This window comes from Otolemur garnettii, unplaced genomic scaffold, assembly GCF_000181295.1.
Source record: "Otolemur garnettii isolate 467f Iridium unplaced genomic scaffold, OtoGar3 scaffold00019, whole genome shotgun sequence".
NCBI classification, from domain to species: domain Eukaryota; kingdom Metazoa; phylum Chordata; class Mammalia; order Primates; family Galagidae; genus Otolemur; species Otolemur garnettii.
The window spans coordinates 14,437,287-14,455,261 of record NW_003852414.1 but is presented as its reverse complement, the minus strand read 5'-3'; the positions used below and the strand labels follow the sequence as shown (position 1 = coordinate 14,455,261).

General features: G+C 36.4%; 1 protein-coding gene across 1 annotated transcript in view; it reads left to right on the top strand.

Moving 5' to 3' along the window:
* Positions 1 to 17,975, top strand: part of MALRD1 (MAM and LDL receptor class A domain containing 1) — a 514,668-nt gene that overhangs the window by 94,525 nt on the left and 402,168 nt on the right. Inside the window, exons 15-18 of the mRNA XM_012803304.1 lie at positions 6,396 to 6,548; positions 6,963 to 7,068; positions 7,533 to 7,900; positions 12,095 to 12,507. Of these exons, the coding sequence (XP_012658758.1) occupies positions 6,396 to 6,548; positions 6,963 to 7,068; positions 7,533 to 7,900; positions 12,095 to 12,507 (1,040 nt within the window). The remainder of the gene's footprint in view (positions 1 to 6,395; positions 6,549 to 6,962; positions 7,069 to 7,532; positions 7,901 to 12,094; positions 12,508 to 17,975) is intronic.

Genomic DNA, 17,975 nt, shown 5'->3' with positions numbered 1-17,975 from the left:
ATTTGTTAACATTTTCAGCTATTTCTTTCCTTAGAGTTTCATAGTTCTCTTTATAGAGATCTTTCACATCCTTTGTTAGGTAAACTCCTAAATATTTTATCTTCTTTGGCACTACTGTGAACGGAATAGAGTCCTTGACTGCTTTTTCAGCTTGTAGTTGCTGAATTAATGTCTCTCAACTCCAACTCTTTTATTTCTATGGTCCTTACTGAGGAGTCCATAGTGCTACAGATATTTAAAAAAAAAAAATGACAGGTTACTGTGTATTATTTATACTAAGTTTTCACAGGCCCACCACAAATCTATATTTATCATCTTTGAATTATGTTTATACTTAAAAAGAAATACAAGCTGACAGTCTCATCAGGGTCTCTGAGGAACACCCACGATTGTGGTTAAATTGGGAAATTGTATTATTCATGTTAATAAGAGACACCGTTGCTCTGCTTATCGTTATGAGAGGATGGTTAATGCTCTGATGACATGGAATGGGTTGTTATCAGACCAACAACATAATTCTTAAGATAATCACATTAGGCTATATAGATGAGTAGAAAATATGCTGGTCTCCAACTCCTGAGCTCAGGCAATCCACCCACTTCAGCCTCCCAGAGTGCTAGGATTACAGGTGTGAGCCATCACGCTCAGCCTCAATTAACTTTTGTCTTTCTTCATTCAGTCTTCAGGAGGGTCATGAAATCTAAAAGAAAACAAAAAATCCTAGACAAGGAAGTCAATTTAGTACACTTACAGCTATTATTATTGTAAAATGAAAATATTCTTTCAGAATGTGTCCTATGTGTCCTATGTTAAGATTTTGTATGATCTTTTTTTAAAAACATACAGCAATGTGCCTAGAATAAAATAGTGTTAAAATTATAATTATAATTATTTTTACTTATTTAATAATAGAAGCACATAATTTGTAAGAGCATAGGCTTTGGCATTAGTTCTCAGTTGGAACTGTGTCAATAGCAGTGAGCACTGGAAAATTATATGTTACTCTTTTTTCAACTTGATATTTCTAATATTTAAAATAGGAATACTGACTGGGTGCAGTGTCTCATGCTTGTCATCTTAGCACTTTAGAAAGCTGAGGTGGGTAGATCACTTGAGCTCAGGAGTTCAAGACCAGCCTAAGAAATACTGTGAGATACTGTCTGTACTAAAAGTAGAGAACCTAGCTGGGCATGGTGGTAGACACGTTCTTAGGAGGCTGAGGCAAGAGGATGGCTTGAGCCCAAGAGTTTGAGATTGCTGTGAGCTCTGATTCCATGGCACTCTACCCAGGGTGACAGAGTGTGACTCTGTCTCAAAATAAAATAATGAAATAAAGTAACACAACATATTTTTTTTTTTGATCTTTCACAAGGATTACATTAATTGACATATGTATCCACTGATGTTTTCCTCAATGCATTTATGTTCTTGCTGGTTCAGATGTCTATATAAGTCACCTTGTGGCCCTCAGTGGGGCTCCTGGTTGTTTTTTCCAAATTAACCCTCACATGCTCAACCAGTTTTTTATTTTTATTTATTTTTTAATTAAATCATAACTGTGTACATGAATGCATTTATGGAGTACAAAGCACTGATTTTATATACAATTTGGAATGCTTACATCAAAGTGGTTAATATAGCCTTCACCTCTCTTACTTAATTGTTGTGTTAAGATGCTTATACTCTTAATAGATTTGATTTGAACCCTTACATTATTCACAGTAGGTGAGGTCCCACCAATTACCCTTCCCTTCCAACCCCCTCCTCTTTCCTCCTTCATTCTGGGCTATAGTTGTGTTTTATCATTCGTATGAAAGTGGGTAATTATATATTGGTTTCAAAATAGTGCTGAGTACACTGGATACTTTTCCTTCCATTCTTGAGATACTTCACTAAGAAGAATATGTTCCAGCTCTATCCATGTAAACATAAAAGAGGTAAAGTCTCCATCTTCTTTGTGGTTACGTGATATTCCATGGTATACATATACCACAATTTATTAATCTATTCATGGGTCCATGGGCACTTGGGCTGCTTCCATGACTTGACATTTATGAATTGGGCAGCAATAAACATTCTGGTGCAAATATCTTTGTTGTAAAATGATTTTTTGTCATCTGGATATATACCTAGTAGAGGAATTGCAGGATCGAACAGCAGGTCTACTTTTAGTTCCCTAAATGTTCTCCAAACTTCCTTCCAGAAGGAACATATTAGCTTCCATTCCCACTAGCAGTGTAGAAGTGTTCTTTTCTCTCCACATCCATGCCAACATCTGTGGTTTTGGGATTTTGTTATGTGGGCCACTCTTACTGGAGTTAGATGGTGTCTCAAAGTGGGTTTGATTTGCATTTCTCTGATGGTTAAAATGATGAGCATTTTTTCAGGTGTTTATAGGCCATGAACCTGTCTTCCTCTGAGAATCTTCTGTTCAAATCTCTTGCCCACATAGAAAAGGAGTTATTTGTTCTTCTCTTATTGATGAGTTTGAGTTCTCTGTGAATTCGACACTCTCAACCAGTTTTATAAAACTCAACCCTTGCCTTTGTGGCTAAGACTAGAGGGAGTCCAAGATTCAATATGAAGTATCTTAGGATATATTCCCTCCTATGAATTTTTTTTTTTTTTTTTTTTTTTTTTTTTTTTTTTTGAGACAGAGCCTCAAGCTGTCCCCCTGGGTACAGTGCCGTGGCATTACAGCTCACAGCAACCTCCAACTCCTGGGCTCAAGCGAGTCTCCTGCCTCCGCCTCCCAAGTAGCTGGGACTACAGGCGCCCGCCGCAACGCCCGGCTATTTTTTGGTTGCAGCCGTCATTGTTGTTTGGCGGGTCCGGGCTGGGGATTCGAACCCGCCACCTTAGGTGTACGTGGCTGGCGCCTTAGCCGGTTGAGCTATAGGAGCCGAGCCCCCTCCTATGAATTTTTAAATCCATGTGTGAAATTATCAGCACAGACTTCTCTTTTGTTCGCTTTTATTTATTCCTTTCAAATAAACCTCAGTAGGATCATCTCAAGCCATCTGAAATATGACAGAATCTGGTTCTGGATTCTTTTTTCTGTACACAGGATTTTTTTGGTTCCTGTTTAATTCCGTTTTCTTGTGCCTTGGTTATTGTCTCAAAAAATGCCAACAATGGACCTATTTATCAGCCCACCAAATATGACCTGAAGCCCTTTCCCCAGAGGAAATGTGTAATTATATTTTCATGATTAATTGAGGCCAGTTAGGTAATTTTTCTCACAATAATTAAAAGCTGCTGAAGAGTCATTAGTTTTTCTTCCCATAGTCATAGAATAGAGAAGCATATTTTTAAGAAATTCTTTGTCAATGGGAATCTTATTATGAGTGGAACAGTCCCTCGTACAAGTTTGGTCCACACCAATCCCTGAATAAATAGTGGGCATCGCTGTTACCGCACATGACAATGATCCTCATGGTGATAACTGAGAAAGTGAACAAAACTCTAGAAACAGTAAAAAAATCACTGAACCTTAATTATTAGAATATACTTAGGATATTATATTTCTAAGAAGAGAATATTCAATTGAGGTAAGACTTTATAGGTGTATAGAAAATAAGCATACAAGAAGGAAGTATACTAAAAAAAACTTGTTTGAATTTTAGTAGCATAATTTTCTGTTAAAAATCACTATCTTTACACAGCCTTATCTAAGACAAAGTCACTGCAAGGGTTCCTTAAATTTTCCTACCATTGGAATAGTCATTTATATCCACAGTAATTTCTCCCTTGATAGTAGAAAATAAGGTTTCCTTTCCAGGTCATTGTCAGGGACATGTATTATGCAGTATCAATAACTCATTTTCTTTTTATAGTTACAAAGTAATAACTTCAGACTCCTGTTCCTCTGAATGTTTAAAATAGGAATCCAATTCCCAGGAATTAAAATAACATTGATGTACTTTGAAACTCCTGAAATCTGTGTATGTTTATGTATTAATTGTATATTCTGTACATCTAAATAGAGACAGCCTTTTAAAACACAAAGACATATCTTCTTTATATTTTATTCCTAATTTGTGTTACTTATCATTATTATTTCTCACTTCCAAGTAGCATTTGATTTCACCATAGATTTGTAACTACACTTGGGAGGTCTTTATTCTGGCTATAGCAGAACTATCTTCATTTTGCTTATTTCTCATTGTCTCTGATAAAAGTAGATGCAACATTTTAAAAGTATTTAGTTTTAGATGCTTTTATACATTCCTGTATACTTTTTATTTCAAAAGATTAAGAAGGTAATGTTTTATTGCATGAGTGGCTTTTATAATGCTTTACTGAGGGCTCTAAGTGTGCCCATCATCCGAATAGTGTTTATTTCATGTACCCTTTAGGTACATTTTCTTTATTTTCAATGATTTTTACTTCTTTCTGTGCCCATGTTGTGCCCGTCAATTAGTTCCAAATTATTAAAGAATACATGTGGTGTTTGTTTTCCATTCTGCACGTAGGACAATGGTCTCCAGTTTCATCCAAATTGCTGCAAAAGATAATTTATTTCTTTTAATGGCTGAATAGTACTCCATGTGGTAACATATACCACATTTTGTTAATCCGCTCACAAACTGATGAGCATGTGGGTTGATTTCACAGCTTTGCAATTGTGAATTATGCTGCAGTAAACTTTGAATATAGGTATCTTTTTGATAAAAATGGCTTCCTTTGGGGAGATACCCAGTAGTGGGCTTGCTGGGTAGAATGGTAGATCTGCTTTTAGTCTTTGAGAAGTCTCCATACTGTTTTCCACAGAAGTTATACTAATTCGCAGTTCCAACAACAGCATGTGAGCATTCCTTTCTCTCTGCATCCATGCTAGCATCTGTTGTTTTGAACTTCTTAATAAAAAACATTCTAATATGAATAGGGTAGTATCTCATTTTAATTTACATTTTTCCTGATGATTAGTAACATTGAGTATTATTTCACATGTTTGTTGACCTTTTGTTCACTTTTTGAATCCTTCTGTTCATGTCTATAGCTTCTATTTTTTTTCATGATTTCTATAAAATATCTAATTTCAAAAATGTGTTTGCTTTCTATAAAATCCTTGGGTTCAAAATTTGGCCAGCAGAATACTTCTGAATCTTATTAAAAGTCAACAGAAAAACCTATCGTGGCCATGGATTGGCAGGATCAGTATTGTTAAAATGTCCTTATTGCCCAAAGTGATTTATAGATTCAACCTAAACCCCATTTAAACACTTCATATGTCATGAAAAAATAATTCTGTACTTCATTTGCAACCAGAAAAGAACAAATATGGAGGCATTAGATTTTCAGACTTCAGATTATATCTGCAATATATATAATTATAACTGCAATATCTATGCAGTTTATTACTGTTTTCTTGGATGGAAATACTCAGTGTCCAAGAAGTCCAGTGTGATCATCATCAGTGGAATGGGGTTCTTTTTACAGTGGTGTATGTAACAGCTGAATGTCCACTCTAAGCAAATTCAGATTGTGCCTTTTTTGTTCATCCTTTTTCTAATCTAATGAGTTATTGTCAATAGTTGTGGAAACAATATTAACTTAAAATATTTTGATTCTCTTCTCGTTCTACAATGTCCTAACTACATGACCCTGGTTAAATTAATAACTTCCATAAACCTCCCTTTCTTCCTTAGTAAGACAACAATACTAGTAATACCATTCCCCCAGGATTGTTGTAACTGATAGATCTATAAAAAGCATTTCACACAGGGTCTTGTACTTAAGGTGCTCAGTAACTATTTCCTACAATACTTCACTACTGGTGTTATAACTTTCTTTTCTTTTCCTTTCTCTTCTTTTCATCTTCCAGAATATCTTCATGAAAGTTAACTGATTTCAATTATTGTTTCTCCCTGCATAAATTAGGCAATGCACATGATGCTTGGCGAAATATTAAGCTCTGCAAAAATCAGGTGTACCCATTGTATTAAATACAGGGAATCTGGGATTCCTCAAATATTAAATTTTTTAGAAGTAGCAATTTTCATGATTTGGTGTAAAATACTCTATAGGAACAATTAACCTTACCAGTGATGCAATAATAGAGAAACTAACATGGGTATCAGAATGAATTAGGCAAATTTGGCAATTCTATAAACTGTAGGGCTGAACAATGCTTTCTTAGAAACAATATTTGAAAATAAAATGAATTTCTTAAATTGAGAATTCTGCCTTCTCCATTTCTAGCATGAAAAGCACAACTCCACTTTTTTTTTTTCAGATGAGACAGGACCTTTTTGTTCCTCCTCTTCTTGTCCATTGTGTGCCTTGACATAGTTAGAGAAGCATGAGAATGCAATTTCCATTTGAGCTCTAGCTTTTGTAAGTGTCAGAACGCTGTGGAGAACTGACACAAAAGCCATGTTTTTGTTCTTCAGATTCCAAATGTGATTTTGAAGCAAACAGCTGTGGTTGGTTTGAAGCGATTGGTGGTGACCATTTTGATTGGATATGGAGTTCCCCAAATGACCTTTCTAGTAATTTTGAGCATCAGGCCCCACCTCGGGATCATACTCACAACATGCCTCAAGGTAAGAAGCACACAGGGGTTCTCTTTAACCACTTCCACTTAGGATTTTCTCAGGCCTGAGAAGAGGAAGAGAAGCCATTATGGTTCTGCATCAGCACAACAAACAGTAGGACAGTTGAATATTGTCCAGAATAATCATGCTGTCTGCACAGAATGATTCTGTATAGAGGTACAGATGGACTAAAAATATGGCTTTAGTTGAATTAACAGAAATCAATTGTTTTTGATATCCCTTAGCTCTAGATGCAGATAATCATGCCTTATTTACCAAAGCAAATCTAACAATGTCTTTACTGATTTTTTCATTATTATATAATTTTTGGTTGGACATGGTACTTAGTATAGGGTTAAGAGCCGGATGTCTCATTTTAGAACCCTGTGAGTTAACTAACAACTTGTTTTTGTATCTTATTAGGGCATTTTATGTTCATTCTGAAGAAAAGCAGCAGCCTGTGGCAAATTGCTAAGCTCCAGAGCCCAATGTTCAGCCAGACAGGACCTGGTTGCATGCTTTCCTTCTGGTAAATATTAAAAACAGTAGTCAATCACCTCAGTGGCCTAGTGGTTGCAGGAAAACTCTTACTAGTTCCTACGGCTTACCCCTGCTTTTTCTTTAAAAGTAACTCTTGTGTTAAATTCATACCATTTGCACTCTACTTAGGAACATGTTATCAGTATTTGTTGTTTTATTTCTTAAGAGGCAAGAGCTCTTTCCTTCCACCAGTGGATTATAATTTAATTAGCACTGAATCCTCTGTCTGGGCTGAGCTCCTTGAGAAAAGTTCCCAAGGTCCTGAGAGTGACAGTGCGTGTGCCTCAGCAGATAAGCACTTGGAAAGAGGACACTACAATTCCCACAGGGAAGAAAAGTGTCCATGATGATAACTCATTATTAATTGAGTGTTAATCAAGTAGAAAATCCAAAGGTGAAATAGTTCGTCTATCCCATATATCATTTCCATTTCTTGTGTTTGCTCGTCTTCAGGTTTTATAACTATGGCCTGTCAGTCGGAGCAGCCGAGCTGCGGCTACACATGGAAGGGTCAAATGACTCCTCGGTACTCTGGAGAGTATTACATAACCAAGGTGACCAGTGGTCGGAGGCAACCGTTCAGCTAGGGCGTCTTTCTCAGCCCTTCTACTTATCACTTGATAAAGTCAGTCTTGGCATTTATGATGGAGTCTCAGCTATCGATGACATCAGATTTGAAAATTGTACTCTTCCCCTTCCTGTGGAGAGCTGTGAAGGGTTGGATCGCTTCTGGTGTGGACACACCAAGGCTTGCATAGAAAAGCTTCACTTGTGTGATCTGGTGGATGACTGTGGTGATCGTACTGATGAGGTCAACTGCAGTAAGTCTGAGTTTTTGTTTTTGTTTTTTTTTGTCTCTTTTATTCTAAGAGTGGTGACCAAGGTTCATTCACTGTTGTCTAGCCAGACAAATCAACAAGAGTAAGCACAGTTTTGAAGTTGATCATTGTTATTTTCATTTCTTATGTTTGCTTGCGGTTAATTTGTCAGTCCATCAGTATTTATTAAGTGGATTGATTAACTAGATGCTAGGGACACAGTGAAAAATATAAGTTCGAAGGGTCCCTGCCTCATGGAGCTTCGAGTCTAATTGAAGAGACAGACATCCAAACATTTAATAAAGAAGTGTCAAACTGCAGCTTTGATGGGAACCCCAAGAGTGGGTGCTGTGACTTTGCCTTGCAATGACTTTCTAGAGGTGACAGCTTAGCTGAGATCTGAAAAATAAGGAGTCAGAGCTTAGATCTAAAAGCCCTGATGTGTGACTGCAAGAAAGATCGAAGATAACTGAGTGTGGCTGAAATTAGGAGATGATGGGAAAAGAGGTGACAGCATAAGAATGAAAGTGGGGTGATGGGGAGGCCAGATTCACACACTTTTGTATTTTGTCCTGAAGAAACTTTTCTTCATGTGAAGGTTTTCTAAGAAAGAAAGCAATAAGACCAAATTGATGCATTTAAAGATGTCACTGAGGGTCAGTGTAATGAATGAATAAAAGGAGAGAAGATTTGGAAGAGGTAGGAGGAGGCTTTTTTTTTTTTTCTTCTAATTTTAAGTAAATTTGATTCAGGTTACAAGCAACCAGGTCAAAATATTTGCTTTTGTTAGGTAGAGTTCATCTATGGTTATGTCCCATATACAAAAATTACTTTTGGCAATTATCAAAGTGGGACCATAGACTGCTTAGGAATCATAAGCCCCCAGCCACCCTGTGACCATTCGGTGAGAGCACCCCCTCCCCCTACCTCATTACCCCCCAACTTGAATTGAAATTAGTGTTTCTCCTATTTGGGCTCTGGGGGTGGGTCCCAGGCGAGCAGGAGGCAATGAATGACAAGAGACAGGGATGCAGATGAGCAACTAGGATTTGGGGGGATAATTAGGAGGGATGTTTGATGATCTTTCAACCCTAAGGAAGGGAGAGTGAAGAGTCAGCAACCAGTTCTCGGTTTCAGTTTAAATTACCAAAAAAATTTGTGATATCTGATGATGGTGTAGGTCTTGTAATTTACTGAACCAAGCTGTAGTAGTGACTGCTGTACTTATGAAAGTGACTTGCAAGTAAATGGGTTTTCATTTTTGTTACAAAAAATTAAGTCAGGAAAAAAAAATTTACATCTTTCCTTAGACTCAGATTCTTCATCTAGAAATAGAAATGGTTCTTAAAATTCAAGAAATTTGAATATTAAATTCATTGTATGAATAATTTAATGTTTTATTTATTAAATTTGTGCTTATTACTTTGGTAATTACCAAAGTAGAACCAGAGACTGTTTAGGAATCATAACGAAATTTCCGTATAAATCACTGTAGAGGAAACACATTAAGAAATTTCCATATAAATCATTATGGAGAGTTTTGCAGATATGTAATCTTTGATACACATTTCATCAAAGGTACATTAAAGTCAGGCATATTAAACTCAGAATTACCATGCATCTCATGAAATTTACACAACTAATATTTGAATGCCTATAATTAAAGTCGGTGATTTTGACAATGACTACCACAAGAAGTATAACTTGTCCTAAGGCCAATTTGTTTTTGCAAATTTGAAAACCCTTTTTTTTATCTTTTGCAAGCTCTCTCTAAATCTCGCTCATTAAAAACAAATGTTGATCTGCTGCTAAAAATAAGCAAGTTACCCTTTAAACTTCCCAATATTAATTTAGTAGAATGGAATGATCAGACTTTGAATAATATATCAAAATACTTGTGATGATGTTTTAGTGATAGGAAATACAAGAGTAGGGTTAGAATGTCAGCTTCTCTGTTAGGTTCCTTTGAGGCATATTGCTTTATTACATAGTATAATGTATTAGATGAAGCATATCAGTTTATTATATAGTACGTATTAGACATCCTGAAATCTGTTATATTTCTTGAAATATGTTTAGGGATGTGGTGTTTGAATTTCAGCTCCTTTTTTATGTCCAAAACTCATTGACATGGCATTCTTCTGCTCCACAGCCAAAGACTGATACCTGGAGGGTTACACTGTGTATCCCCGGGTCACATCACAGCTGGGCTTGATTAGTCACACATGAGAAATTATGAAAAGAAAGCTCATGTCCCACTTGACATTTTCTCACTGGGTTTCCTTCATCAGGTCTAAGCTTCTGTTCTTGGTTTGCCTGGCTACTTTTATTCATATGCACTTTCATTTATTGTTTCAAAGTATTTGTCTACCTTTGGCACCAAGTGCCATTACTAAGATGGGAAATTAAAGGACTGCTGACATTTCTTTGTTAAATGCTAACTTATGTAAATGAAACGTAGCGCTCCCCGTTCATTCCTAATCCTGTCTGCTCCACCTAAATACTGTCAAATGGACATTTTTATCTCATTTATTCTAAAGCAAATACTTGGTGTCAATATACTATGACATCTGGAAAAATGAACATGTTTCTCTTATTACCCTGAAAATTTAAATAGATGATTCAATCGATGACAGACTACAGTATCCCCCCTTATCTGCAGGGGATGCACTCTAACACCCCTAGTTTGAAACCTTGTGTAGTACTGGACCCTACCTATGTTTTCTCCTGTATATCCATACCTGTGATACAGTTTAATTTATAAATTAGGCGCATTAAGAGATTAGCAGCAATAACTAATAAGTGACAATAAAATAGGAAAATTACAACAACATGCTAGCATCACTATTCTCCTCCCTTGGGGTTGTTATTAAGTAAAATAAGGGTGACTTGAGCACCAGCATTGTGATCCTGAGGCAGTCGCTCTGGTCACTGAGGCTGCTGGTCTTTGTGGTGACACAGGATTTCATCAGGCTCCTCAAAAGGAAAAGCTATTCAAAATGCGTGGAATGTTTATTTCTAGAATCCTCCATTTAATATTTTCTGATCATGGTTGACTATGGGTTAAGGCCAAATTGCTATCCTCAAGTCTTGATAAGTAGTAATTGTTCTAGTGACTAAAGGAAGTTAGACGTGGACAAGCTCCAGCTCAGAGGAGCTACAGTGCCCTGAGAAGAAAAGGCCATGTCTGGTGAGACACAGCAGAGATTCAGCAAGGTTCAGATGCAGCTTTAGGTGTAAACATGGCTGGGGGAGGGGCGAGGTGCTCTGGCTCCATGGGGAAGATGGTGGAGGCGAAGGGGAAGCATTGATGGAGTCAAACAGGAAACTATTTTGATTTGGGGAAGGTGTGGTTTGAAAGATATTTAAGTTTGGATTAAATGAGCATGTGTTAAAGAATTTTGACTAGAGGAAGAAATGGTAACATTGCCACTGAAGGATTGTCATTCAGGCACTGGTGTGTAAGCTCATTTGGAACAGAGGGCAGATGGAATCGGAGGGTTTCTCAGAGTGCTGAAGACATCTACACTATCTTGGATGCTTGTTAAAAATGTGGGTTTCTAGGATTTCACCCTGTATCTAATAAACTAGTCTTTGTTTTGGGGTTTTATCACTGAATAAGCAAGTTTACCATGAGTCCTTGGGGATTCTTAAATATCTATACCCTTGACATATGATCGTTCTCAGCTCTACCTGTTAGAATAACCAAGAGATGGTATATAAAACTGATAGACCAATTAGATTAACACTTCTGGAGGCGAATTCTGGGCTTTGGTGTTTGTTTCTTTTTTTTTTTATCTGTTTGTTCTTTGGTGATTGGAACATCTAGATGAGCTTACTATCTACTGAGCTAGAGGACTGTTACAATCAGCCAAGCTTGAGGTCATGATCATTTGCCTATAGTTGTAAAGGAAAAGGAGAAGGAATGAAGGTTAAACAAAAAGATTGGGAAAAATGTCCAGAGTGATTCTGTCTTTAGTCCATAAAACATTATTGCTTTATGTATTATCTCAAATTTATTCTTTTTAAGCCTGTAATCTAGCATCTTATTATTAAAACGGATTGCTTTGGCATGAGTGAAGTATCAACTCATATTCTTTAAATATTAAAAAGTCTAATGGTATGTAATATATGTAATATTAATAGATATAAAAATATGGTTATATTTATTTTTGCTGTTTTTAATGTGAATTTCAGCACCAGAACTACAGTGTAACTTTGAAAATGGAATTTGTAACTGGGAACAAGATACAGAAGATGACTTTGACTGGACCAGGAACCAGGGTCCAACATCAACACTTAATACAGGGCCGATGAAGGATAATACTTTGGGCACAGCTAAAGGACACTATCTCTACATAGAATCTTCAGAGCCACAGGTCTTCCAAGACAGCGCTGCATTACTCAGCCCAATCCTTAATGCCACTGATACAAAGGCCTGCACCTTCCGCTTCTATTACCACATGTTTGGGAAGCACATCCATAGGCTGGCGGTCTACCAGCGAATCTGGAGCGACACAAGGGGAGAGCTGCTGTGGCAGATATATGGGAATCAAGGCAACAGATGGATAAGGAAACATCTCAACCTTTCCAGCAGGCAGCCTTTTCAGGTACGGATAATGGGTTTCTAATATGTATTTGACATGCATCAGGACAATTAAGGAATATGAAAGATCATTATGTTCTCAAATTAAAAGCAAGTGGAATGTAATCCAAGTTACTTGGACATACATTTATCATTTCATTAAGGGTGTACCAAGGCTCTGTAGGTGATTTCCTTATTGACTACCCCCAATAATAATGTGATTAGAATCTCTTAAGACAAACACATGGGATTGCAAACAGCTGCACTGATTTCAAATAATTGTTCAGCCGAAATAACTCTGGAGGAAATGAAAGAGTTTTGGAAATATCTCTGATTTTGAGTAATTTCATATGACTTTTAATACTTATTTATTTTTATTTTATTTTATTTCACATGTATGCACTTACATGGTATAGTATGTTTTGTATTTCTAAATATTTATTACTAGTGACATTATGCTATTCATTTTAAAACTTGTTTTCCACTTAACCTTATATTTTTATTTATTTATTATTTTTTACAGGCCATAACTAAAGTTTTATTGGAACATAGCTATATTTAATCACCTAAACATCCAACTACATTTACACTGTACGTAGCAGAGCTGGCTCTTGATGGCCTGCAAATACTAAAATGTCTACACTATTTTCAGTCTGGTACATTTTTTTTTAATTAAATCGTAGCTGTGTACATTAATGCAATCATGGGGTACAATGTGCTGGTTTTACATACAATTTGAAATGCTTTCATCAAGCTGGTTAACATAGCCTTCACGGCATTTTCTTAGTTATTATATTATGTTAAGACGTTTATATTCTACACCTAGTAAACTTCACATGTACCCTTGTAAGATGCACTGTAGATGTGGTCCCACCAATTACTCTCCCTCCACCCATCCTCCCCCCACCCCTCCCTCTCCTCTTTCCCCTTCTTCTTGGGCTATATATAATTGGGTTATAGCTTCAATAAGAAAGCTATAAATTGGTTTCATAGTAAGACTGAGTATATTGGATACTTTTTCTTACATTCTGAAGTGCTTACTCAAAAATTATACAGCTTCTCTGCGAAAAAGCTAGAGTTTACCTATCGGTCTCCTTACTCTTGGTAGAATATTACTCTGAATTTTCACCTGTCTCCTGCTAAAAGTCAAACTGGCTATAGCAAGTTCACATGCCTATGTGGTTGTTTGGTATTATAAAGTATAAGTATGTTTTGCATATGCAGAGGGTGTCAAAAATGTACACACAGTGTAAGAGATGTTCCGTATGTATTGTATATTACATATATACTTTGAGCACCTCTTGTAATTGCAGAAGTGAAATGGGACTTGTATTTATCTTTTGTTATCAGTATATGTTGACTATTATAATTCCAATACAGTTTTTTTCCTTTTGTAAAATGTGTATACATTTTTTGGCACTCTCTGTTGTATTATCTATTTGACTGTTTTGGCAATTTCCAGAGTTGGGTAAGCCAGAAGTCCTTCTTGCCAATCTTTTAAATACAAAGAAAAAAGCTCAGAGGTTGTCTGTCCTTGTTCAAATGGCTTGTGAGTTGCAGAACTGGGATTTGTTTTGGAGCCCAAGTTCTACTTAATTCCTATTCACTGTCTTTCCACTGTATCATGCCGCCTATCATAGGTATATATAACATATATCCTAGGCACTTTATCTTTTAGTCAAATAGATGCATATATAATGTGCTAGAAGAAACTTCTTACCTGCCTCTTACTAAACTTTTTATTTTTCTCTTTGCATGTACCCAAATTTAAAACACTGTCTCTATTTAAATGTTAAATCTAACGAACTAACAATTTTGTAGCCAAGAATTTAGCTCCAGGCCAAGCTGGAAAGCCTCTAGAAATCATAGATGTGTGTTGTTTATGACTCAGTGGAGAATTATTGGGATGGATGATTTTTCCAGATAGACATGAATGACAACAACAAAAGCATGATAACTAATCTGCTTTGTGTCGCATAATGTCTTTCTGGTCAGTCACAATGGGAAGGTACATGGAATTATGTGAAATGAAATGAAAAGTGGTCCTATGACTTTTATTTAATAATGGCTCATCCACTTCAAATTGACTTTTTAAGATATTTAATCAGGTCAATTGCAATTTGGTCCAAAAGTGGAAGAACTGGTCTTATGATATTGACTCAACAATTGGTTTCCAGGAGAAAGTCAACTCATAAGGATACTGTTTCACGACCAGAGAAACACAGGACTAACCTAGGAACCCTTTGTTTATGACTCTTAAACCACAAAACTTGAGATTTGAAAAGCACCCTGGGTTACACAGGGAGTGCTCTGATTTTAGCCAAGGCTTCATTTAGCCTTTTTGTAAAATTAAAATTCACTCTGGAAAAGGTGAAATCAGAGATTTTTGCATGCTGTGTGGACTAATCATTCAAGAAGCCAAAAACGGGATCTTAGTGAAGCAACAGGATATATTTTTTCCTCCACTGAATAATGGATAGAAATAATTTCTATATAGAGAGAAAGAGCAGCAATAGCAACCAACATTTAATTAACTGATCTTGTAGGTAGAATTATCTAGCACTGTGCCCAGGAGATAGCAGCATTAAATGTTTGCTTGAAAGAAACATTCAAAAATTTTTCAAGAATAGTACTAGATTGCCTCATGCAAATGTACAGGAGCTGTTTTCTTGTTACTGTGAGTTGAAAGAATCAGCCAAAGCTCTTATGTGTGACGTGGTTGGGAAAGGCTCAGCAAATCATTACATATGAAATGTCAATTTCGTCTTCTGACTGATTTTTATTGTGAGATGTATTGAGTATAATTGACATATTATAAACTACACATATTGAAAATTTAGAAACCATCAAGACAATGAAAAGGTACTTAATCTCCAGAGATTTTTCATGCCTATTTATTATGTATCCTGGCCCTTCAATCTCAGCGCTTATAGTAACCACTAACCTGCTTCCTATCACTATTCCATGAATTCACACTTCCTAAAATTTTACATATGTTAAATTGCCCAGTCTGCATTTCTTTCTGTCTTATTTCATTCAGCACACTCACTCTGGGAGTCGTTCATGTCACAACATGTATCAATAACCCATGTGGAGAAAGAATACTGTCTTCGTTAACTTCTTGATTGATTATTTGGACTATTTCTAGTTCGAGCTATTATATGGGGTGGCCTTGAAGTTCATGAGCAATTTTAAATTACACGGTACATTGCACACAAACTTTAAGGCCACCCTATATATAAGTAGGTTATGAGCATTTATGTATATATATTTATACAAACATCTACTTCTCTTTCTCTTGGGGAACTCTCCAGGAGTGGTGTGGATGAATCTATCATCTTGTAGAAGTGTGTTTAACTTTTTAGGAAAATTTCCACTGTTTTTCAGTTTCCCCTTGTTCATTCCCATCAGCAATGAATGAAAGTTCCAGATCTTCCCCATCCAAGCCAGTACAGATGATCAGTCTTCCTAATTGTAGCTGTTTTAATTTAGATACTGGCCTTTCGTTGTGGGTTTTAATTTGCATTGCTCTAGCACTAATTAGGTCAAACATATTTTCATGTGCTTATTTGAATATTCTGAAATACCTGTTCAAATCTTTCACCCAATCCTTCAATTTTTTTTAAATAAATTTTGAGCTTTTAACAAATATATGCTAAATCCCAGTCCTTTATCAGATGGATGAATTGCAAATATTTTCTCTCAGTTTGCTGTTTGACTTTTCATTCTCTGAATAGATTTTTCTGAAGAGCAGATTCTTTTTTTAACTTTAAGTTTATCTCATCAATATATTATTTTATAAATAATGCTATGGGGCAACATCCAGGAAATCTTTGGGTAACTCAAAGTCCCAATAGATTTTCCTCCTTTTTCTTTCTTCCCTTTGGGAACTTAGATTACGCATCCATTAATCTGCTTAATATTAACTGTTTGCTGTTGCTTTGTTTACTTTTTGTTTAATTATCTATTTTCTCTGTATTTTATTTTGAGTGATTTCTGTCTTTTGTTTCAGTGCCTAATGTCCTATTGTTCCCCTTCAGTATATTTTTCCATTTCATGTGTTATCAATGTTCTCTAGAGTTTGATTTGAACTTTTATTATATGTCTTTATTTAAGAACACATCAAATCCTATTTGAAATACTATTTTTTTTTTTTTTTTGGGACAGAGCCTCAAGCTGTCCCCCGGGCAGAGTGCCATGGCATTACAGCTCACAGCAACCTCCAACTCCTGGGCTCAAGCGAGTCTCCTGCCTCCGCCTCCCAAGTAGCTGGGACCATAGGCGCCCGCCACAACGCCCGGCCATTTTTTGGTTGCAGCCATCATTGTTGTTTGGCGGGCCCGGGCTGGGGATTCGAACCCGCCACCTTAGGTGTATGTGGCTGGTGCCTTAGCTGCTTGAGCCACAGGCGCTGAGCCTGCTATTTTTAATAAATGTTTAATGTTCTTAACTGATAATCCTGAAATCTGTAATTGTTCTTAGAAGTTCAGATTGAACGATTTTTCTCCTTGTTACAGGTCATATTTTTCTATCCTTATTTCCCTAACGCTAGTAATTTATGTCTGGGTATCAGATACAGTGAATTTAACTTTATTTGCTACTAGAATATATGATATATTATTATAATGTTATATTTTGTTATATAATATTATGTACAGTACAGAAGGTACCAAAATATATACACATTTTAATAAAGAAAAAAACTGTATTAAAATTATATTCAATATGTACCAATAACACAAGATGAATACCAGTCACATTTGACCACCTCTTACAAGTACAGAAGTCCAACATGACCTGAGTATTATAATTTTAATACAGTTTTCTCTTTTCTTAAAATGTGCACACATTTTTTTGGTGCCCTCTATATTTTCAATTATATGTAAATATTCTTGATCTTTGTGTTGGTATGCATTTAAGTTAGTTGGAAATAGTTTGATTTTTTTCTGATTTTGCTTTTAGAATTTATTAATTGGGATCGGGTGAACATTCATTTTAGGACTAATTATTTCCCTCTGTAGAAGCAAGACCATTCTGTGTTTCCAACCAATGCCTTGTAAAGTTTCTCTAGTTGGGCTGGTAAAATAAGCACAATTCCTGGACCTCTGTGAGCCTATGTGCTCTTATCTCCAATCCTTTCTTGGTTGTTATTTGCCCCCCACAACCTGTAGTACCTTTTTCATATGTGCTGGAACTAATGAGAACTCAGTGAAACATTTTAGGAGGAGCTTCTGTAGATCCCTACACTTCTGTCTGTATATAGCTCCCTCCCGTCTGGCATCTAGTCATGAGAACTCTACCCAACTTGGTTTCCTTGGGTTACCAGCTCTGCCTTCTCAACTTAGAGGGCCTAATGGCTTCCTCCAGAGCACCTTTCCTAGGGTAGTGGCCCTGAGACTGTCACCAGGCATAAGCTGGGGTTGTGGTCCTTATTTGTCTCCTATCTCTCAGGGTCACCATCCTTTGTTGCCTGATTTACAGTCTTGGAAGCCT